The sequence below is a fragment of the Crocodylus siamensis genome, chromosome 6, assembly GCF_052110815.1.
Source record: "Crocodylus siamensis isolate JL-2025a chromosome 6, ASM5211081v1, whole genome shotgun sequence".
Classification (NCBI taxonomy): Eukaryota; Metazoa; Chordata; order Crocodylia; family Crocodylidae; genus Crocodylus; species Crocodylus siamensis.
Window position 1 is genome coordinate 53,737,501 of NC_143400.1, and position 22,706 is coordinate 53,760,206.

The following is a 22,706-nucleotide window of genomic DNA, read 5'->3' on the forward strand; positions in this document are numbered from 1 at the left end:
CAAATTCATCCTATGCATACTACCTGACTTGACATTTTTAAACTTCACCCTTCTAGCCTTGCTGGACTTTGTCAGTCACTGCTCAGAGAGGCTCAACTCCAAAGAACTGACATGAACAATATTTAAAAGTGCTGAATGAGCCTCCTGAAGGAGGCAACAACTGCTTTACAGACACCTAGTAAAGACCTTACACTTCCTCTATAAACATAAATTAGAAATATGAACCATTTATTGGTCATAACATCATTTCCTGCTCAGATGGTTGGCACAGGCTGCCTCTTGGAGGAGGTTTTCTGCTCTTGAGTATTTTAAAACCAGGCAGTCGCACAAACTGGGAAGAATGGCTCTCAAGCTCCACATGGTGCTGGCTTGGAGAGAATTTCTCCTCAGGCTGTGATAAAGCACAAAAGGGAATTTCACCAATGTCTAATGCAATGACACCAATGACAACTATCAAATGACTGCTAGAAATTGGTACTCAATACTCATTTTAACATACATAATACAGTTCACTGCTCAAGATGCTTCTCACGGTGCTTTTAAAAGCAGTTCTATATAAATCAAAACCATTCAAAGAAAAAAGCAACAACTTGATCACAAATGTCAAAAAGCCAGGTCAGGCACTGTACCTGAAAGTGTTGTTCCATCACTTGGATTTTTCCCTGGTCGGGACACTTCTTCAAAGTTCGATCAGTGTAATGGAGAAGGATTTCAACCATCTGGATGAAAGGAAGCCATGAGAAATGCACTCAGGTACTTGACTATAGCCTTCTCAGGGTGGGAGCTTAAGTCCTTACACTATTTATGCGCATTCAGGACCCTGGAGTTGGCGGCACCATGAGCTCTGTGGTCACCCACTGGAGGTCCAGAGTACTAGTGGACAGGAAGAAATGGGGAGCACAGGATCGAGGAACAGCTGTACTGCCCTGTAGTCTGTGGCCCGATGATCTCTACAAAGTAGGCTGCTAAGAGATGCAGACCTAGGGAAGAGCTGTAGCTGCTTTTGTAGCCTACTCTGAGCAAGGGCAATCAATCCATCAGCCTGATCCCAACGTGAGAAGATTTCCGCTGACATGACGGATTGTGTACAGAGAAAAATATTTACAGAACCAAGGAGCTGATCAGCTCAAGTCATTAGCAAAAAAAACCCAACAGGCCAAACAGAACACCAAATGAGTTAGCATGATTTGCACTAGTGTCAAAACCTTGTAACTCTGGGTGCTGTGTGTTAAAGATCCAACAAGGAAGTCCTTGCAAAGAACAAAAAACTCCATTGGGAAGAGTGCCAGTGGCCTTCCCAGCATCCTTTCCTGAGATGTCAGCTTTGAACAGAGCCACTGGAACTTGAGAAAAAGAAGGGGCTCAGCTTACCTAAAAGTTCCTGTGTTTGTTCTGCTGAGGCTGTTTCTGTAACTACAAGTTCTGGGACCCTTTATTTGTGTTGCATGCAGCTTGTTTGGTTTGTCCAAGTTGTTGCTATGCAAAAGCAGGCATGCAAGATGGGCAGAACCTAGCTAGAATGCCACCTCGTTTGGCTTCCAAATAGCTGTTGCTGCAGCAGTGTTACTGAGTCTTGCACTATTGCTACCCACAGGCCACCTCCTCCTGTGCAGCACAGGAACTCTCCCAAGGTCAGTGAAACCACAGATGCCTCTCAGGCAGTGTCAGTCATCCCTCCAACATGCAGGGTCCTCAGAACAAGTCAAAGTGGCAGCCTCTGTTCGATCATTTAGACTGAATTACTGCAAAGGACTTTTACTGTTGGAAACCACTGGGGAGGAGTTCAGGTCCCCATGATCAAAGAGATGTTCAGGAGTGAGACACAGTTGAATATGAATGCTCAGGAATGAGAAGGTTGAAGCTATCTCCCAGCTGGTTTTCACTGAAACTCAGTATTGCTTCATTAAGAATCACAACCAACAGCAAGACTCCTATGGGCCACAGGAAAGGGTCAGCTGGCAGCAATAAGCCAGGAGATATGTGAATGGCGGGTATCCACTGGCAGTCAGGCTGGGAGCTGGGTACATGCAGGATATTTGCCAACAGTGGGGCTAAGTAACCTTGCTCACAAAGGTTACATGCTGCCAGTGCCAGAGGTGGAAGAAAGAGGCAGCAGACAGCTGAGGCCTTACTGTCAAGGGCCTGCTAGCAAGGCCACATATCACACCATGCAGGTGGCTTTGTGCCCAAAACATGCACACCAGTGTGCCTGGGACCAAATGATAGGCAAGCCAAAAAGAATCCCACACTATGTGTTGCACCCCATGGAGATGGAAGATGGATTTCTGTGGCCCTTTCTGCTGACAACAGTTGTGAAATGTATTAGTGCAGTATCAGTACGCACGAGAGTGGGATTTGGAACAGATTAAAAACAATGAACAGAAATCAAAACAACTTACTCTGTCTGCAATGACTGCCTTTCGCTTGCCGACATCTCCAGACAACCCTAGGAAAAAAACCCCCCCAAAAACTATAAGTGTCAAAATCCCCAAAATTTCTCCTCAAACTTGCAAGTGGAAATAGACTGCTTTTGACTCCTACAGCCCAGATGCTGACAAAAGACAAGAGAATCGTAACTCCAGCAATCCTTTAGCTGATTCAGTGCATTGTTTTTATCCCTGTAAAACACAGAATCTACTCTACATCTAAACAGTAACTTAGATATGATTTCCTAAATGTTTGGGAACAGGTTTTGAAAGAGTCCAGGCTCTGGACACTGTGTCATTTAAGACAGGACTGAGGCCATGGACAGTTGTGCTGTTGCTCTCTGTGTCTCTGGAGTGCTCAAAACAGCAAGGGCAGCAGACCTCAGCAGCTGAAGCAGCACTTCAAAAGTGGCCAGAATGCTTCAAAAATGCCCCTTGTATGCATCAGCAGTCCTCTAGCATCCCCAAATGCTTCACTCCATCCCAACCATGGGGAAGGAGAGGAGGAAGGTGGACAGCCAACGAGCATTCTCCTGTGCACTCATGTATCCTCACGAACTTCTGAAGGCCCATATGCATGCAGTGATTCCTGCTCTCCAGACCGCTGCATGTCTGCACAGTGACAAATTTGAAGAACTCTGGAATTTGGAGTGCTTCAAATGCATATCTGAATACCCCAGGTATTCTTTTACTATCATCCCTCCTGGCACCAAGGTGCTCCACAAATGTTTATGATGGGATGCCTCAGAATAGCCAGTTACTATACATAAGGAACTCGGAGATTGTTGGTTGAAAATAAGTTGTATTTAACTGTACCATAAGGAAAAAATGTTGTATCTCTCTCAATAAAAACACAATTCCTTTATGTTCTGGATACAGATTAAAATCTATTGGCTTCAAGTCTTAAAATTTACCAAACTGATTCTACATTTCCTTGTGGGAGGCTGGTTTTGCACTTGCACTGGGGACTGCATGAAAAGGAGTCCACAAAAAGCCATCAGACCTTATTCGTAGGAACCTCAAGGTAAAACACCCCAATTAGAGATCACTTGCACATTCAGTACAATTGACACAGGCCCACGTACCACACACCCAGTCACCAGCCAAACCCACTGCACCCAAGGAGAGGGTTTCATCATCCTGGTGTCTAGCGGATACCATACAAGGTCTGAGAGAGCATCTGCAGAAAAGCACTGAACTGCTGTGATCTGCAGCTCCCCGACCAAGCTCAACATAGGAGCTATGCTGGCTTCATACATTACCGTTTCCCATAAGGGACCATGGCCATTTTCACCACCTTGGCCCTCTCCAGTACTTTTTCATCCAGCAGGCACCATGCACAGAAGCATCTCCTTGGAGCCTCAAGAGCCTGCCAGCAACGTCTGGAACACTGTTTTCCAGTAAAACCAGAAAAGCATGATTTGTTTAGCCTAGCAAAAAAAAAGGCCGAATGCAAGGAGGATTACTCTATAAACACATTGGTGATGGTGGGTAAACACCAGGAAGGAAGGATAATATTGGTATAATACCCACTTGGGCATAACTTGGTCATGAATACTGAGACTAGAAATTAGAAAAAAGTTTCTAACCATCAGAGCAGCAAAGTTCTGGAATAGTTTTCCAAATGAGGCAGAGGTAATATGAAGCTAATTCCTTTCATTATGGAGTTTAGGAAGCTCATGGAAAAGACAGTACCGTGGAACAGGCACGATCCTGGATTTGGGAATTTAAGCTAGTGACCAGAGGCCTCAGGTGACTGATTTACTGATATCCCCAAGAGAAGGTTACAAGATAATTTGATCAATATGCGTAGCTGCTCACATATGAGGTGGCATCTGGTGGCAGGGAGCTTCTTGTCCTTGCTGATGGCACATGTCAAGTTCTGGCAGTAGAGGCTGAAACTAGAGAACTCTGTCTTGGGGTGAGATGCAACTTCCCGATGGCCAGGTTAGATGGACTTGGCTTCTAAGGGTGTTTCATCCACCCACCCCTCCCTCCATACCACCACCCTCAATACACACACACAGGAGGTATGTTAGTTCTCCTCATGGCAAATAAACTTCTCAGGTGCCTGGCTGGTGAGTTTTGCTTATGTGCTCAACCAAATGCCAATCTTGAGGTCCTGGTCCCAGGTCAGACCACCAGAGACTGTTCGAGTTTTGTGTCTTCTGTGGCATGGGACATAATCCATTTCCTGGGATCTCCTGGGTGTATTTCACCTAACAAATTCCTTGCCAGCACAGATGTTCAAAGTACCAACAGTGGCCTTGCTCTCTCCTGTTCTCATCCTGCAGCCCACTGCAGTTTGAGGCCTTTGCTCCTCTGCACTAGAAGTCCTAAGTGTGCTGTAGCACATGCAAGGGGAGATAGTTCATAGTTTGTGGTCTGTGGCAAGGTGGGACAAGCATTCTTTTTGACCCTTTTGGACTTATCCATGAAATGGTTACATGTGGTCACAGGCCAGCTAGACTTGGTGCCCCAAGTGATCCCTTCCAGTCTTCTGTTTACAACTGGCCTTTTGGCAAAGTGGAGGCAAATGGAAGCCATTAACGAAGGAAACTACAAAACTACTAGGACTGCAGGAAAGCAAGCCAGGCCATAGTTACTAATATATGCACCAGTCCAGCTGCATCCACACTACCAGAGCTTTCTTTCCCTTCATTTGACAAGAGTCTCACTTGAATGTCTTTTTGTACAGTGACTTCATTTTGGACACACGTAGAAAGAACTATCCAAGTGCCTTGAAATTAAAAACTTACCTACAACAGCCTTTGCTTTACCTTCATAAAAAGACCAAGCTAGAGCCAGGGCCTCAGTAAGACAGTCTTGTTTCAGAAGGTGATCCACTCTCTGCGAACAGGAGGTACAAATAATACAGGACTTAAGAAATCCAGGAAAGAGGAGCAATCCTTTAAGATGGGAGTTTCCCAACCCAGGGGGTAGTGCTGCCCATTCCCTACTTCTAGAAGACAAGTGACAACAGCAGGCACAGGGTTATTGGAAGTGTTATCACAAGCTAAAGCAAATAAAGTCTCAGGCCCTTTCAAGTTTGTCAGGAAGCCTCTTGAAACATGCCACACCCAGCAGGGAGGCTAACTGTTAACACATGTTATTTTTTGGCTTTTACATTAAAACTTAAGGAGGGTCTGAACATTTTCCTAACTTCCAGTAAAGGAGAGGCAGGAAGCTGTGTCAGTCTCAAGTCAGACAGAAAGCAGGGCAAAATGGCACCTTAGAGACAAACTAGTGATGCCTCTCTGAATAAGGTGCCTTTTTGCCCTGTTTTCTTCCAGGTAAGGGGCTGTCAACCCAAAAATGTTGAGAAGTGCTGGTCTAGGGGTCACAAGCCAAATTACTTGATAGGCCTCCTTCAGAGAGATTTTTAATGCTAACCATTTGAAGTGAAACCCTGGCCCCATTCAAGTCAGAAAGTGAAAGACCCTGGAGCTGTTCCACTCAAGAGCCTTGCCCAGCCTATGCCACAGCAGTCCAAAGTTCACGCAGCACTCAGAGCTATGAATTTTCCCCCAAGAAACCCACCATTCACCATCACAACAAGAATCCATTCCCAACCACCCCTAGCATCTTGCTGTAGTCCCTCATCTCTTCTACTATTCTTAAGGTACCACCCTGATCAACTAAGGTACAGATACCTCCTACATCACCACACCCTCTCAAGTCCTGAAGGAGCTTATATTGCTATTGGGAAACAGAAGTTAACTTTCCCTTTTATCATGCCCAAGCTCACCCTGGTCTCCTTAAACCTGAAAACACAACTATGCTTTTAAATAGTTACCCTAGACTGAGGTGGAGAAGGCTTTTAAATCTCCGAATCAAAGGTACAAAAGCTGTTGGGAATGTGCAGTTCAGGCAAAGGCAAAAACATCAGAGGGAGGAAATGTAGACCTAACTGGATGAATGAATGAGATGGGGCAAACAGCCTAGGAAGCAGAAAAAGGGTTCAAAATATGACCTGAAAGAGCTACAAAGATACTTCTTGAAGGGATAAAATATGAATTTCCTGAGACCAGGCCTTGCAAAAAAGCCACAACAAACAGCAGAGCCACAGAAATAAAAAGAAAATGAGGAAAAAGAGAGAATGCTATGGTCAAGAACTAATCTAGATAGGGCCCAAAACAAAATGAAACTGGATGAACCAAAGTGAATAATGCAGAACAGGGTGGTAGAGCTGGGGGACTCTGCCCCACCTCTACAGTCGGTGGAACCTGGGGGATTTTGCCTGTGCCCACGCCAGGGCCAAACAGCTGGAAAGTGCGTCCATGCTGCTGTTATTTCTCCACCCTCACTTTCTGTGACAAAGTAGACTGTAACCTACAAAAGCTTGTGCATCTCTTAGAGTTAGTCTATGAGGAGCCACCTTTGAGCAGTTTTGCAAACCAAATGCAGAGGTAGGATAGGACTGTTCAGTGTTAGACTCTCGGGGAAATAAACTCCAAGAGAGAAAGACAGCTAATTTAAGTTAAAGGATAATGCTAATACAAAACCAAACTAGTATAAACTAGCCAGAAACAAATTTAAGCTGGATACTAGGAGGTTAAAGCAGAAGAACAGAGTTCTGGAACACTTTTCCAATTGGAATAGTGATGGGAAGAAGTGTAAGGAGTATTCAACTAGGAGGTATTAAGAGTGAGCTTGATAAGTCTATGAAATGGGCTGCCAGCAACAACTAGGGACTTGATGCTGTTGGTTCCTTCCAGTTCCATGTCCCAAACTGGTTAGTGACTCATAGCTACCTACAGCATACTGCATAACAATACCCTGAACCTGTACTGCCTCACTACAACTCAGTAGTGGTAGAAACATTGCAAGGCATCTTTGTGAAGAAAATGTGTACGATCCCTATTCAGCAGCCACGCATATGATAGACTGGAGCCTGAGGGCATGCTGTGCTGAAACCTGTACTCAGAAAATAAGGGTGAGTAGCAGTTACAGATTCAGAACGCTCTACCTGGAACTTGCTTGACAAATTCTATAGGTTAGAGCATTAGTTCCTCCTGTCATCAAGCTACTTCTGAACAATGCATGCAACTGATTTTAGTTCAAATATGCAAGCCCCCAATCTTTTGACTTACCTCTCTCCAGCTCCTTAATGTCATCACATGAACAGACTGAAAAGGTGGAGGGGAAAAAAAAATGCATAAGGAAACTTCTCATGGGTGACTAGGTAAAGGACTAAGAATGCATAGATTTGTACACCTCCACCACAGGATTCACGTTACACATCTGGGCTACAATTACACTCCACAGGCTGGAAGTACTCCCTACCAGCTGTTATACAGCTTCAGTTTCCCAGGAGTTCTGATAAGAGTGGGTATTGATCTATTCTAAGTAAAAGGGGGCAGATTTGGGGGAAAAAAAAAAAAAAAAAAAATCAAGCACATGGAGCTTTCTCTTATTGCTTTACAAATTGGAATCCAACCTCCCTCACACTTCATCTCTGCTGGGGTGAGGGGGAAGTTGTTAACTTCAGCCTCACTTGGCATTATTTACCCATTACACATTTATTCTGAAGTAGCACCTAGTAGGGAGTCCTAGCCTTGCTATAGGCTTTCTTTCACCGTGCATCTTGGCCAAGACCAGAAAGGATTTAGGAGATAAAAATATGCATCAGTGGAGTTCCTGCACAAAAAACCCTTCACATTTAACAGCCCCAGGTGTACAGCTTCCTCAGCAATAGGAGTCTAGTGCTTGGGGCACTGGATACCCCAGTGAAGTGGGAGAGGAATCTCCCTCCTTGGCAGAGGATGACTTCTGCTAGACACCCATCTACCCATACCACTTTGAGTTCCCTGAGATGGCATGCAAGCATAGACACATTATGTTTCTGGAGGGCTACCCACATTTACCTTTGTACCAAGGTAGAAGATCTGACTGCCACAGCTGCTGATGGACTGATAGCAGGCTTTTTCTCCAACCAGTGCCTGGAAGAAAACCAAAACAATTTCTCCTGATACAAGGCTGCTTTTGTTTGTGTTTTTGGAGGAGGTCTGTGAAAAATGGTCTTGCTTAACCTTGGGCATGTTTAGGAATGAAGAAATTCAAAACAAGGGTCAAGAAGAGACAGCAGCTCACACCAAACCCAGTATGGAATGAGGGTGGAGTCCAGCAACCAGACCATGCTCACAGTTGTTAAGTATGAGCTTCCCTGGGGAAGAAGTTACCCAGTACAGAGAGCCCTGTCTAGATTCATGTGTTGGCAGTGACAGTAACCCTGTTCACAGGACCCTGCAAGTAGCTGGAAAGAAAAGAAAAGAAAAAATACTATCTGAGAAATGACAATTTAGCTTTGCTCCTTTACAGCACAAGGCCCTTCTAGTCAGGTCTACTTGATTAAGCCAGTCAGAGATCATTAAGAGTATAGGGCAAAACTTAAGATAGGGCCTACACCTGGACAGCATCCTTGACTGTAGTCTGCCAGTCATTACTCACTTCACTTCTTCCTCATCCACATACTAAACTGGCCCACCGCTGCCCAGCATGGGATCAGGTGACATTACTGCAAAGATACAACAGCTGCTGGAAAACAGCTCTGTAGTAAGACTGGCTGAGTGCTGAGCTGTACACCTCCACTTGGCAGCATGCCCTGAAGTACACTACTGAGCTCTAACAATCTTCAGGGAAGTGAAGGGGGAAGAAGAAGCACCTATAGTGCCCAGTGTTTGAGGCTGATGTTATAGGCTGATGTTATATGTTTTAAAGACTCCCTTCCTTTCAATCTCAGAACTTGTAGAGAGCAGGTCTGGAAAAGGGAAAGGTGGAGATGCAGAAAGACTGTGCAGAGGCAATAACCTCCAACACGTGGCCACACTGGTATCCTCTTCTCAGCAAAAGAGTCCAAAGCTTGGCAGCAGAAAGGCATGTCCTACACATGGGAATGTGCAGAGGCAAGACTTGAAGGATCACCTGCTCAGGGGCAAACCAATATGAAACAAGCTTTTTTAAAGACCTTTTTAAGATGATTCCAGCCTCTCCTATTTAAAACCACATTTGAACTAGAAAATATCGTTAAATCTGTAAGTGAAATACTGGCAGGCTACAAGACCCATCTGTCCTTACCAGAGCCTGGCTGACATTGCCCCCTGTGGCCAGCGATTTGAAGTGGCTGCTGTTGTAGACTAGCTGAACCTCTGAAATCTCTATGGTTTCCAACTCCTCTTGCGTCTGGCGATCTATCACATGGAGCTTCTCCACGCTATCCAGAAGCACCACCGTGCGCGAATTCATCCACTGGGAAAAAACCACATGGCAAACTCCAGAAACATTTCACATGCACCCTTATCAGCATCACAGATGCCCAGAACATCCTTAGTATAAAACCTAGAAGCAGCTGACAGCATTGGTAGACAGGATGCCTGAAGTATGGCTGGGTTTTGCATCTGTAACCACTCTAGGGTGGGAGGGCAAGTTCATGTGAACATAAAGGTGAAAACCAGAAGACTTCCTTGGGAGCATCCAGTTATCACAGAAACTGTCTCAAAAAGTAGTGTTCTCTGCAGCATATGCCTTTAGTCTAGAAATAAGTCTACCACAAACCTCGTTCTCTCCATACAATATTTGTTCCCAGACACCTGAAGATCCCAAACTATTTTGTAAGTATAAAATTTATTCTTGACCGCTTGCAAGGGGAACAGGGGACCAAAGATGTTTACTGGCATCAGAGGAAGAGAATAACTCTGACCTGGGAACTTCAAAGCCCAATATTTTGAATTTTAGCCAGCAGACCATAACCGCAGAGTAGGAAGGCCTTTTCATTTGTTCTTAGAATGATTTTTTTTTTTGGCAGCCTTACATCTCTAGGCTACCAAAGACAACTTTTCAGCTTGCCATTACTGTATTTTATATTATATATTTATCATTTAACAAAATAGTTTTAGAATGTTTTTGTTGTTGAGTACATTCCTATATGTTAGACATCAAACAGTAGGACAATGCATTAGCAAAAGACAGGCATAGTATAAAAGAGTATGCTACCATCTTCTTGTGACAACTGAACTGCTACTTGGTACTGATACCTGAGAGTTCAAACTTGGCAAGAAAGATTTAACTCCATGAGCCCTTCCAAAGACCTTTTTTTTTTCTTTTATAACTTTTGTTCACCAATGGCATGAGCAGTTTAGTTGGCATGATGCTATGCACATTGCATATACCTTTTCCTTCACCTACAGCCATTATTTAGACTGTCTAAGGTGGTGTTCTATGAAAAGCTACAGCAAATAAATTCATCTTGGTTCATAAATTCTAGATCCAAACGACCATTTTATATACCTGAAAATAGCATGTAACATTTGTTAGAAGCAGTTTGCAGAGTTAAATTACAAACTCCTAGAAGCTGAGGAATGCTGGCAAACACTTAACACTGGAGGCTGTTATTTCCCCTGAAACAGAAGGAAGAATGTTTACCAGAATCAATACTTACAGTAAAATTGATGAGGTCGTAATGCAGATGCAGCTGCTTCTGCTTAGTAACATGTATTGCACCCGAATCATCTCTCTTTACCTAATGATGGAATTAAATGAGAAAAAAAAAAGCTCAAGCTCAGTGGTTTTTCCAACCCGGTATCTTCCCTTGAGAAATAAGCCTCCTAACACTTTTACCGGGGAAGATAAACGTATTCCAAAGAGATCCATGGCCCCTGGAATAGGCAGAGTATGCAGTGTCAGCAATTACAGAGATGGCCATTTAGCAGCTCCACAGTTGAGGCTGCATTCTAAAACAGGCTTCGCATGGGACATTCATTCCTCCCCCAAAGCAATGATCTTTCAGAGGCAAATGTCACACATGTATACTCTTGTCTTTTGACTTTTTAAATAGTCTTTTGTTTCATTTCTTTTCAGACATTTTTAATACGAAGTGCTTGAAACAGAAGTCTGGCCACAAACTGTTTGCTATAGTCTGTCTTTCCCTTGGGGGCTTGACTGATCTCTTTATAAAAAAAGACATCAAGTACCTACAATTGACAGAAGACCCACAGAGTAGGAACTGTGCAGAGACACAAGACCCGGGGGTTTCCCATGGCACTTAACCATCAATTGCCTCGACATACATCTTTTGAGATCCATAGCTTGGAAAGAGCACACACAGCCCTCCATTCAAGTGCTCTCCAAAAGCCAATCCATCTCCCCTTGACTTCAACACGAGATGGACCAGGCCTCAAGCCAAGGTACAAACTGTACAGTGAAGGAAGGTCAAAACGGATCTGGAGAGAACACACTAAAAAAAATCCTCATGGTAACCATTACGTAACTTGTTTCTTCTTTTAACTGGAAGTCACAAAGCATTTGATCTACCCCTGCAGGCCTAATAGTGTCATTCTATACATGTTCATTATTTGCTCAACAGGCCAACTGGTTTTCCCATTTCAGTGGTGAGCTGACAACCTGCAAACCAGAGGACAGCACTACACACTTCCATTGACTTGGAGCAAATGGGTTGATGCTCAGGCATTCTGGAAGCAGTTCCTTGAAAGGACAGGCAACACTTTATCCAGACTTACCAAAAGAAAATGAACCACATCTCCACGACAGAATGCAAGCATGGGGTTTACTGAGTTCTGTACAGCAACAAAGTGCCACGCCAGCAAAGGAACACTGGAGGGATCCATCTAGGTCAGAGAAACAGAACAGCCTGTGTATGCTACTATGCACAGAAGGAAGTTTTATTCCGTTCCATCCATCACAGCTCATCAGCCTCACCACCCACTCTGACATCACATTAACCAGGTCAAAAGTGAGTCTTTTGGCACCAGTGGTGACTCCCCGCAACTCTGGCACTTAAGAATCCATTTAGAACACGTGGAAGAGCAGGCTTTTGGCAGCAGAGATCATTCCACTGCAACACTGACCACAAACACCTGGGATTCTCATGGGCGTGCATAAATTGCCAAAAAACCTCAAATCTCATTAAAACGGTGATAATGGATCAATCAGAAGTTAAAATAAAGTTATGATATATGCATGCTGCACTATACTATATGCATGCCCCCTATAGACCCAGGGTATTAATAGTCAACTCTAAAGTTAACAGATGCAAACCCATTAAAAGTAGGATACTTCATAGTTAGAGCACTTATACACCCTTAACTCTGCCCCATAAGGACTGTACAAAATAACCACAAGTACAGCGGTGGAGTGTTTTTGGGTCCTGAATTAGACTGAATTGACTATGGGGATATACAAGAGGGCTTGCCCCCCTGCCTTGGTGTCACTATGGGTATGACCAATCTATGCCCCATGCCATTAGAACGGCTAGCCAACAGCAGGGAGCCAACATATGCCTGCTGCTCATGTTTCCCAGAAAAGCTCAGAACTATTGTTCCTGAGGGGCAATTTAAGGCACCTTCATTGCTCCCCCTAAGGCCTTGAGCTGGAATAAACTCAGGCCTACAATGAGCTATGGCAATGGGGATTAAGATGGAGGCTATTGCTCAAAGACCTAAAGGAACAGCACCTCACACATTCAGATCAGCATTCACCCTACATCCACCCATTTCCCTCAAGGAAGGATTTGTAACCTTAACTTGAGGAAGGAGCTGTTTGCTGGTTACTCACACGACCATATGGAAAAGTCATCCATACTTTCAGAGATGGCTTCAACCCAATGACAAGAATCTGCATCGAAAGAAAAAATTACAAAAATACATTTAAAATCTCCATTCTGGATTACCTGTGTGTGTCATTCATTCCAGAATAGTACACAAAGCCTTGTATGAGAGACCAGTTACCTTAGTCAAGGAGGCCATTGCTAGCAGGGAGTACTGGGTAATAGGATGATCTCTCAGTTCTGTCTTTGCGTGCAAAGGCTCAATACAGCAAACTTCCCCCTTGGATCCGCTGAACAGACATCGAGACTCGCAGGTTCTCACTCCCATCACTCTCCTGAAAGCAGAGCCATCAACCTGATGAGCAGCTGGCTGACATCAGAGCACCCCACACTACACACTAAATATATCCCAGGAAAAGAAACACTGAGAGCCCTCCTTGTCATGATGCCTGGTGCAAGTTCAAGATGGTCTTCAAGGCATTCCAAACAGCATTGCAGGCAGAGACAATTCTTGAAATTCTGCTAGCAGGAGAGTCTTGGCACCTCCTGGCTACTCATCAGATACCACCACCATCCTTTCCCATGTACAGAGTAGCCCATTGGGCTCTAAGCCCCAATTCCTGTCTCTGCCCACAGCGGTGGCAGTCTCCTCCACCCTGCAAAGAGGGAATTTCCAAGACCCATCTTAAAGTTTAAGCCAGCCATCGGATTTGGGGACCTGGGCTGGACAACTGTGAGCCGCACTGTGGGCAGAGGGGCAAAGCAACTGCCAGGAGCCCCTAAGAAAAGGTTACTTTTCCTAGGGCTACTGTCAGCTGTCTGCTCTAGTTCCTGCCTCACAGACCTCACCACAGACAGTCTTCTCCCTTGTAGTGACACAAGTGCTGCTTGGGCAGTACCAACAGGGTCCCCAGTACAGCCAGAGAGAAAGGTACTACAGCTTACTGCTGCACTACTGCTACTTGCACTCACAGTTTGAATTCAAATGCATATGCCACTGCAAATGCAAGGTCAAATGATTGATCCAGTGTAAAGTCTAGCATGAAGGAGGGGGACACTGCTGGACTGTGCTACATCAGATGGAGTCTCAAACTTGGCCTTCCTGATTCAAACTATTTCCTTTCTGCTTTGGCTTTCAAGATCTTTGACTCAGCACTATCTTTTCCACAAGGCTATCCTCTTACTTAAATGACAGTTCGAAGACGGAGCCTCCGCTGTCATTGCAAATCGCAAGGGTCGGGTCATCTGTGAACTGAAGGGAGAATTAGATTAAAACCAACATCAGGAAAGAGATAGGGTTGAGCTAATCAAAAAGAAACTGTGACAAAAATCGTGGAATCAGGTTTTTCTATCTATTAATTGCACGACATCTCTTAATGAAATAAGGAACATTATTCTTCCTGTTTATATATTCATCCTGTACAACACCCAAGAGATCTTCAACAAGATGACTGAACAGTTACTTGCTCTCATAAAATACCAGGGCCATAAAAAATGCTTACAAATGAAGTCAGCAGACATTATTATGGGATTGTCATTGCTTTCTATGCAAACCATAAAACAACAAAAACACACTGCAGTAAAGCAAATACTGTACGTCTGGAAGCATTCCCATTTTAAAGAATGTTACTATTAAGCCTAACTCTTCATGAGTATATTCTTTCCACACAACCCCCATTCACTTGCAGAGGTCAAACCAGACTACAGCTTCATGTGACCAATTCTTAACAGAAGGCAATTTTAAAACCTGAGGGGAAAAGGCAACATGACAAAAATGACCCTGCCTTACGCTACAGCAAGGGTGACTAACTTGCAACATGGGTGCCACAATGGGCAGGGGCAGCCTCTGTGCCAGGCACATGGCAGATTGGGACAGGCAGCATGGCAGCAAATAGGGCAGGAAGCAGAAAGCAGAGCAACAGACTGGATGGAGGGAGGATGCGGAGCTAATTTGCGGCACATCTGCCAAAAAGGCTTGGCCCATACTCAGCTATAGCATTATAAGAGCAGCCTGAGAGAGAGAACAATCATCTTCCAAGACTCCCGCACTACTTCGCTTGCATTCAGATCCATGATTTAATTCACAGGCATATCCTTCTAGTTGGGGAGATTAACTTGATCTTTCCCTTCACAGAACAGTGTCCCTCAGGACACAGGAGCAGCCACAAGAAAAGTCCTATTGGATCCTCCATCTCTGAAATGATTTAGCCTCTCATATGGCATACAGAGGGGAGAAACTGCAAGATATAAAGCCTCAAACCTATAAGCTAAGGAAGCCCACATGACATGTCTTTCACCATGAAACAAGGAAAACAAAGCCCTATCAAGTGGTCAGAGTGAACCTGTGGACACCACCATGTTATCAGATGGGCCCAGCTCAGTTTAATTCCTGGATATCCAGACTGTATGTTGCAGTGGCAAGACTGCAGAAAATATATAGTCTAAATAGGTTGATTGTTGCCCATGCTGTAAATCACTCTTGAGCATGACCTGGTTACAAGCATCGTATCCTACTCTGAGATGCAGAATATTTTTTTCCTGAATAAAGTGGACTGTCAAATAGGTCTTCCAGCACCACTATGACTCAGAGGACTCAAAGAGACTAAGTAGCACCTTTTCCTTCCACCAGGTGTCTGCTCCTCTTCCCCATGCAGCTTCCTCTATGAAGACTGAAGAGAGCAAAGGGGGAAGTGCATCTGCTTTGGCCAGTAAGAAAAAGATGATTTTCCTTTCTCTATGGTTTTTACTTTTACCCCGGTTTCCCGCCCCCACACACACACTGGCTTCAAAACAGGTCTAAATAAGTCACCATCTTGCTGTCTGCCCTGGGACAGGGAGGCAGTTTGGAGTGACAGAGGACCAACAGCTTCTGGCTCTTCCATGTTCTCACCTTCCCAGCTAAGACTTACCATGGGAGAAAGGAAGGGCCCCTTGTTAGCTGAAACAAGGGTTAGACAGGCAACACGGACAGAAGATAAGACTGTGAAGGTGGCCAGGATGGCTTTCCCCTTGTTTTTTTTTATCCTAAGCCAAGTCAGATAGTGCAAGATGCTTGCCAATGGCAAGGAACATGAGTGGGAGTTCTGGATTTCTTGCTGGTAGGGGGTTCATTCTCCCTGGGGCTGAAGGGCACAACAGCCCCACCTGTGCAGACTGACTCCTTGTGCAAGTTTCCTTTAGGCTCGTTCATTATCTGAGTGAGAAAGTTGCAGCAGGCCTACCTTGTTCTGATGTATAAATTCTGAACTTTGATGACTTTCAGTTAATCTTTCATCCTGACAGACAGAACCCACCAAACAGAGATAGCCCATCAGTCCACCCCCAACCACACCACAAAAAACAAACCACCCATTCATGAAGTCCTGTGTTCAGGAGTTTTAAAAATCAGGAATACCTGGTCCAATTCATTATCAGTTTTGGCAGGAGGAAAACAAAAAAATAAACAAACTTCTCAACTGATCCTAACTTATCAATTTTGAAGCCACTAGTTTTTTGCTGATTTTTGGATGGAGCAGGGACAAACTTGAGCTGTAATGAAAACTCTGTTGTCCTCTTAACTCTGGTGCTGCTGTTATTTTTATAAATTTAGCTTTTCAGCCTGAAAAAAAAAATACCAAGAGAATTAAAAATGCATAACGTATACATCTGCATCCATTTAACAGACCTCTGGCTATTAGCTTTTAGCTCTTACAGAGCATCAGTAGATCTCAAAGCACTGTACAAAAGGAGACAGATGATAATAGTGAAAACTTGTTACCTTGATGTGCAAAATGGCTGTTCCTGGGGGATGAGCATCTGTTATTGATCTTAGAAGTTTCCCACTAGCCAGATCCCACATAGTAATCTACAAAGAGAACACATTTCCTTCAATATGACATTTTGCTACAAAAACTGGCCAAGTTGAAACAAGATGCACTCCCTGCCACCCTGAATCATCAAAAGTCAACCAAAAGTTTCTGCACTCCAAAGAAATTTGCAACCTGAGCAAATTTTCATTTTATAAGCCAAAATGATGCTAAATTTTGGGAACCAACTGCTTTTCTATCATCAAACCAAAACGCTCAACACTCCTAAATTGGAATCAATTTCTTAAATCAACACCATCTCAAAAACAGCAGAAGGCAGAAACAGCAAAGTACAGTTCCTTTAAACCAAAGCAGGAGAAACTTAATGTGAGTCATTGGGTTCCCTGAAAAGAGATGTTGGGAGACAGGCAAAGCTCTCTAAGAGAGACTGTTTTCCCTCAGACTGAAATCTGAGATGCACAAAAATATTCGTTATGCATCCTAAATAGCATTTTTCCCCAATACTCTTATACCTCTGAGATCAGAATTACCTGTCCTTTTGCAAAGCCGCACAGAAGTCTCGAGCAGTCGTTATTGATACTGAGAGCTGAGATAGCCCCGTACTGAGCACCAACACCTGTGCTGCCAAGACAAAGCCGAAGAGCCTGGTTCTGATCTATTGAGAAACAGGATTAGTAAGAAACTAGTGAGAAAATAATGGCCTGATGGGAACAATTAAGGCCTCAATCCTGCCAGCATGTATGAGCATATTTACTATACTGTGTGTCTATAGTTAAGCTCATGCAGAAACGTTTGCAGGATCAAGGCTCAAGTCAGTAAAGAGAAGGAAACACACTTTGTATCTATATAACATAGGAGAGACAAATTATAAAACAAAGTAGCTCCAAGGGGGTGGACATAGAAGAAGATTCAGTACTAAATGAAGATAAAAACAAAATGGTAGTGACCCACTATAAAAGCATCTATTTAATTACACTACTGGAATGATTTTACAGTAGTGCTTTGAACTTCTCACAAAAGATTCCTGTTTTGCCAACAGGCAGCATGAAAGAAAAATTTGGAAAAGAATTTAAAATTCATTCAAATGAACATGAGAAGTCAGACTTCGATAATCAGTTCCAGGGTTCCCCAACACAGATTTCTGAATCCTGCCATTTTATTGGTCTTCCATGCCTTCATTTGATTGATTGTCCCACAAAATGTGCAGGGGGAAAAACCTGTGCCTCCTGCACCGATGGCATCCGCCTTCCAAGCACAGATTGCTCTAAGAGGATGAACAACATTTCAAGCAGAGGCTGGACAGAGGACACTGGATTTAAAACAGTGGCCTGGTTCACAGATGCTACATGTGAACAAGCAGAAGGATCTCTTCTGTGGAAGTAGGTGCATTTTAATTTGAAATTCATGGACACTAAACAAGAAAATAAAGAAAGTCAAGTTGGAAAAAAAGATGGAACAAAACTATGTTTAGTACATAGGGTTTTTTCCCAGTTAGAGTGTAATTCAAAACCCAGGGACTTTCCGCCACTCTTCTTAATACAGTGACTTCCTTCCTTCTCTAATTTCTCACACAATTGCAGAGAACTTGCATCCTCCCTAAGTATACTTGTTTTGTACATTGTAATCTTTAAATTTAAGCGGGGGGGGGGAAATCTCACTTTCTTATATATATATTTTTTAAGTTTAAGCTTTGAAGCACTAGCTTCACTCCTAAAAATTTGTTACCTAGAAACTAAAAGTTTTGTTCCTAGAAAAATAAAAAGTGAAAGGAGCTTATTTTAATTACTCAAGTTTTAAAAGACACATGCCCATCAGATCTTTCCCTTCTAACAATCATTTCTGTATGCACTGTAATATTATAAAATATGTAATGTATATAAAGCATTTTCAACAATGAGTTAAGTAAATGATGTACAAGATCTTTCAGTTAGCCCTATACAAATCTAACTCTTACTAGGTAGGTTTGCATTATTAAGGACCACTGTTGAAATTACTCAATAACAATCAATCTTTTTAAGGTAAGAAGGCACGCAATGTAGCCCTTGGATACACACCAAAACAAACACAATCCATAGTGGATTGTTTACGCCTAATGAAGCAGGGACCATCATCCCAGTATGCTGTTACCAGCTCCTCTGTTAACTCACATCAGAGGACTATGCTGTGGATCTAAAAATCCCAACCCCACTGATACCCATGCTGGGGAAGGGGTGTCAGCATGGTTCCATAGTGCTGACTGTGGCCTGAGCACGAATCAGGGCTGTGCAGTGAGTGATGCTGCTGTTTAGTGAAACCACGTTGCTCTTGCAGAAGTTAGAGCGTAGCCAGTGAACCGAGCAGGAGAATGCACAAAAAAGCCTTCCGACTGGCATTGTGGAGAACTGGATTCTACTTCTCACCCATCCTGCAGAGTGCCAGACAAGTCACTTAAGCCAAGATGTTCATGAACTACCTTGTTCCTCAATTTCTGAGTGCCCATTTTGAGACACCTATGCCTGATTTTCAAAATTTTGAGTGCTCCGAAATGCAACCGAAGACAAACGCACATGAACATCAAGTGCTCTGAAAGACCAGACCCTATTGGTTGATGTTTGACAGTGATCCCTAAGCCTCTAAACCTGGCATACAAAAGGAGAGTGATACCACCCCCACCACCAGCTTGCAGGAGTATTATGAAAATGAAGTCAGAGAACTAAGACCCTCAATTGGAAGCACCACAGGGAAAAGAAACAGAGAAAGTTCAACTTGCAGGGATGGTGGATAGTAAGTACAGCGAGGTCTTTAGCCATGTTCATCTGAAGTTAATCAGAAGGCAGAGTAGATGTGCACTTTTACAGACTAAGGTATAGAGAGAGTACAAGCTTTGGTGAACTCAAGCGCACTTCATCAGATGCGGTGAAAGAACATGCAGAAAGAAAGGGAAAGCAAGCGCGCAAGTGCAAGAGCCAAGAGAAAAAAGCAAATGAGCAGTAAACCCATAGGAACAAAGGGGGTTTCATAGTTTCATAGTAGCTAGAGTCGGAAGGGACCTAGGTAGATCATCTAGTCCGACCCCCTGCCTTAGCAGGAAAGAGCACCGGGGTCAGATGACCCCGGCAAGGTGCTCATCTAACTTCCTTTTAAAAATCCCCAGGCTAGGAGCCTGCACCACTTCCCCTGGAAGCTGGTTCCAGGCCCTAGCCGCCCTGACTGTGAAGTAGCGCCTCCTAATATCTAATCTAAACTTACCCTCCGCCAGTTTGTGACCGTTATTCCTGGTCACTCTTGGCAGCGCATGGGGGAACAGGGACTCCCCCAATACCTGCTGATCCCCCCTGACCAGTTTGTAGCAGGCCACAAGGTCCCCCCTTAACCTTCTCTTGTGGAGGCTAAACAGGTTCAGGTCCCGTAGCCTCTCCTCATAAGGCCTGCCCTGCTGACCCCTGATCATACGAGTGGCCCTCCTCTGAACTCTTTCCATATTGTCCACGTCCCTCTTGAAGTGTGGCGCCCAGAACTGGACGCAGTACTCCAGCTGCGGCCTGACCAGTGCCGCATAGAGGGGGAGGATCACCTCCCTGGACCTGCTCGAGATGCATCTGTGGATGCATGACAGGGTACGATTGGCCTTCTTGACTGCCTCCCCACACTGCCGGCCCATGTTCATCGTGGAGTCAATGACGACTCCAAGATCCTTTTCCGTCTCCGTGCTGGCAAGAGGGGAGTTCCCCAACCTGTAAGTGTGGTGCCGGTTCTTCCTCCCCATGTGCAACACCTTGCACTTATCAGTGTTAAACCCCATCCTATTCTCCTCCGCCCACCGTTGCAACCTGTCAAGGTCAGCTTGTAGCCTATTGCACCCTTCTAGCGCACCCACATCCCCCCACATCTTAGTGTCATCAGCAAACTTGAACAGGGTGCTTTCTACCCCGTCATCCAAGTCACTGATGAAGATGTTGAACAGTGCGGGCCCGAGGACCGAGCCCTGCGGAACCCCACTGCCCACGTCCTTCCAGGTCGAGAAGAACCCATCCACTACCACCCTCTGGGTGCGGCCCTCCAACCAGTTGGCGACCCATTTGACCGTGTGGGCATCGACACCACAGTCTCCCAGCTTTTTGATGAGGACAGGGTGAGAGACAGTGTCGAAAGCCTTCCGGAAGTCCAAAAAGACTACATCCACAGCAACCCCTGCGTCTAATGATTTGGTGACCTGATCGTAAAAGGTCACCAGGTTGGTCTGACAAGACCTGCCACTGATGAACCCATGTTGGTTGCCCCTGAGCATGCATTCCCCCGCAAGGCCCTCCTGGATGTGTGCCAGGATAATTTTTTCAAAGAGCTTACCCGGGATTGAGGTAAGACTAACTGGCCTGTAATTTCCCAGGTCCTCTTTTTTTCCCTTTTTGAAGATAGGGACCACATTGGCCCTCTTCCAGTCCTCCGGCACCTCACCAGAGCACCACGAGTGCTCATAGAGCCGCGCCAGGGGTCCCGCAATGACCTCGGCCAGTTCCTGTAGAACCCTAGGGTGAAGATCGTCCGGACCAGCGGACTTGAACACGTCCAGCCTCTCCAGAAGTACCCTAACTAACTCCTCGCTAACCCTTGGCCCAGGCGTGTCTCTCTCGGGGCCCGAGGGGGGCCCAGCAGGGAGGTGGCTGAACTGGTCCCTACTTAGGAAGACAGAGGCAAAGAAATCGTCAAATATGTTAGCTTTGTCATCTGGCGTGATGACTAAGTTGCCCATCGTGTCCTGCAGGGGCCCCACATTACCCGGGACCCTCTTTTTACCCCCTATGTATTTGAAGAAGGACTTCTTATTGTCCTTAATCCGGGAAGCTAGTCCTATCTCCAACTCTGCACAAAGTAATCCAGATAATGAGATCGGAATCGAAAGTCCTTGTGTAAACCATAGCAAGTACAACATGATTCCCTTCACTGGACAAGGAAGATTTAAAACAGTAGAAGAAGTAGTAGTAACAATAACAACAACAATAACAACAATGACGACAATAACAGAAAAACCACAATGAAAGAGCCACCCATTCAATAAGGACCATCTTGTGCACTGAACGAGACACTTTCCCACCCAAAAAGTAACCGGCTATCGCATAAAGAGCTGCCATGGTATATACGCCCAAGGAGGCTGCATTAGGACTGTGCAAGGAACTTTGATTTAAAGAATTCCTACCTTCTGAAAGCTTAACTTTGCACCTTTGGTTTTCTTAACTGCAAGGAGCTCCAATGCTGGAGCCATGAGAGTGGTGCACAAAGCTAGGCAGACTGGAGCAGAAGAGGCAAACTAGTCCTTAGAGAAGTTCCTCTGGAAATTCTGAGCTACCTATATTAAAACAAGTGCCCTCCCCACTTCCCCAAGGATGTTCTGAATAGGCGCTAACTTTGCTTGCCAAACTGTTCATTAACATTTTAAAAAGCAGGTGCCCCAGGATATTCTGCATGTTAAAAAAAAAAAATGTTGAAGTCTGGAAAGTAACAGCCTCAAGCAGCTGCAGACATTAAATGAGACGCAGCTTGGTCTCTCCTTAGGATGTGAAATTCCAACATAAAAACAACTCATCTTGAGTAAAAAAAATAAAATAAAATAAACATAAAAAACAGCAGTTTCTTCATACAGAGCATGGACTGCATTTTGACTACTCCGCTTCAACTTCCTGGAAGCAAACCGAACCACTACACCACCCAGCCAAAACTTCTCATCTTTGGCAATCCCTCACAGTAGAAGATGAGTGTCTTTCATGACTGTCCTATCTGCGGGTCCAAAGAAGGCTGACTAGGCTGATCCAGGATTGACAGACTTGGATACAGTTCGGACATGTTTTCATGGAAGGTCGGTGGCTCTCGGTTCTTAGTTCAGTCTATAACATGCTGTTTCTGCCACTCCTGCTTTTCCATCTCTTGTTGCTGTCATAA

At 44.5% G+C, this 22,706-nt stretch overlaps 1 protein-coding gene across 4 annotated transcripts in view; it reads right to left on the reverse strand.

Annotated features, from left to right (window-relative positions):
• The window catches only part of VPS8 (VPS8 subunit of CORVET complex), a 151,996-nt gene that overhangs the window by 103,701 nt on the left and 25,589 nt on the right, over nucleotides 1-22,706 (reverse strand). For 3 of the 4 annotated variants that reach the window (XM_090051165.1, XM_090051166.1, XM_090051168.1), the window contains exons 8-20: nucleotides 17,324-17,448; nucleotides 16,745-16,831; nucleotides 14,172-14,239; nucleotides 13,169-13,322; nucleotides 12,996-13,055; nucleotides 11,942-12,049; nucleotides 10,864-10,944; nucleotides 9,504-9,674; nucleotides 8,294-8,368; nucleotides 7,520-7,555; nucleotides 5,186-5,276; nucleotides 2,400-2,446; nucleotides 630-719 (exon numbers count right to left, since the gene is read on the reverse strand). In XM_090051165.1, coding sequence (XP_089907291.1) covers nucleotides 630-719; nucleotides 2,400-2,446; nucleotides 5,186-5,276; nucleotides 7,520-7,555; nucleotides 8,294-8,368; nucleotides 9,504-9,674; nucleotides 10,864-10,944; nucleotides 11,942-12,049; nucleotides 12,996-13,055; nucleotides 13,169-13,322; nucleotides 14,172-14,239; nucleotides 16,745-16,831; nucleotides 17,324-17,448 — 1,193 coding nt within the window. The remainder of the gene's footprint in view (nucleotides 1-629; nucleotides 720-2,399; nucleotides 2,447-5,185; nucleotides 5,277-7,519; nucleotides 7,556-8,293; nucleotides 8,369-9,503; nucleotides 9,675-10,863; nucleotides 10,945-11,941; nucleotides 12,050-12,995; nucleotides 13,056-13,168; nucleotides 13,323-14,171; nucleotides 14,240-16,744; nucleotides 16,832-17,323; nucleotides 17,449-22,706) is intronic. The other variant, XM_090051167.1, reaches the window with a different exon arrangement.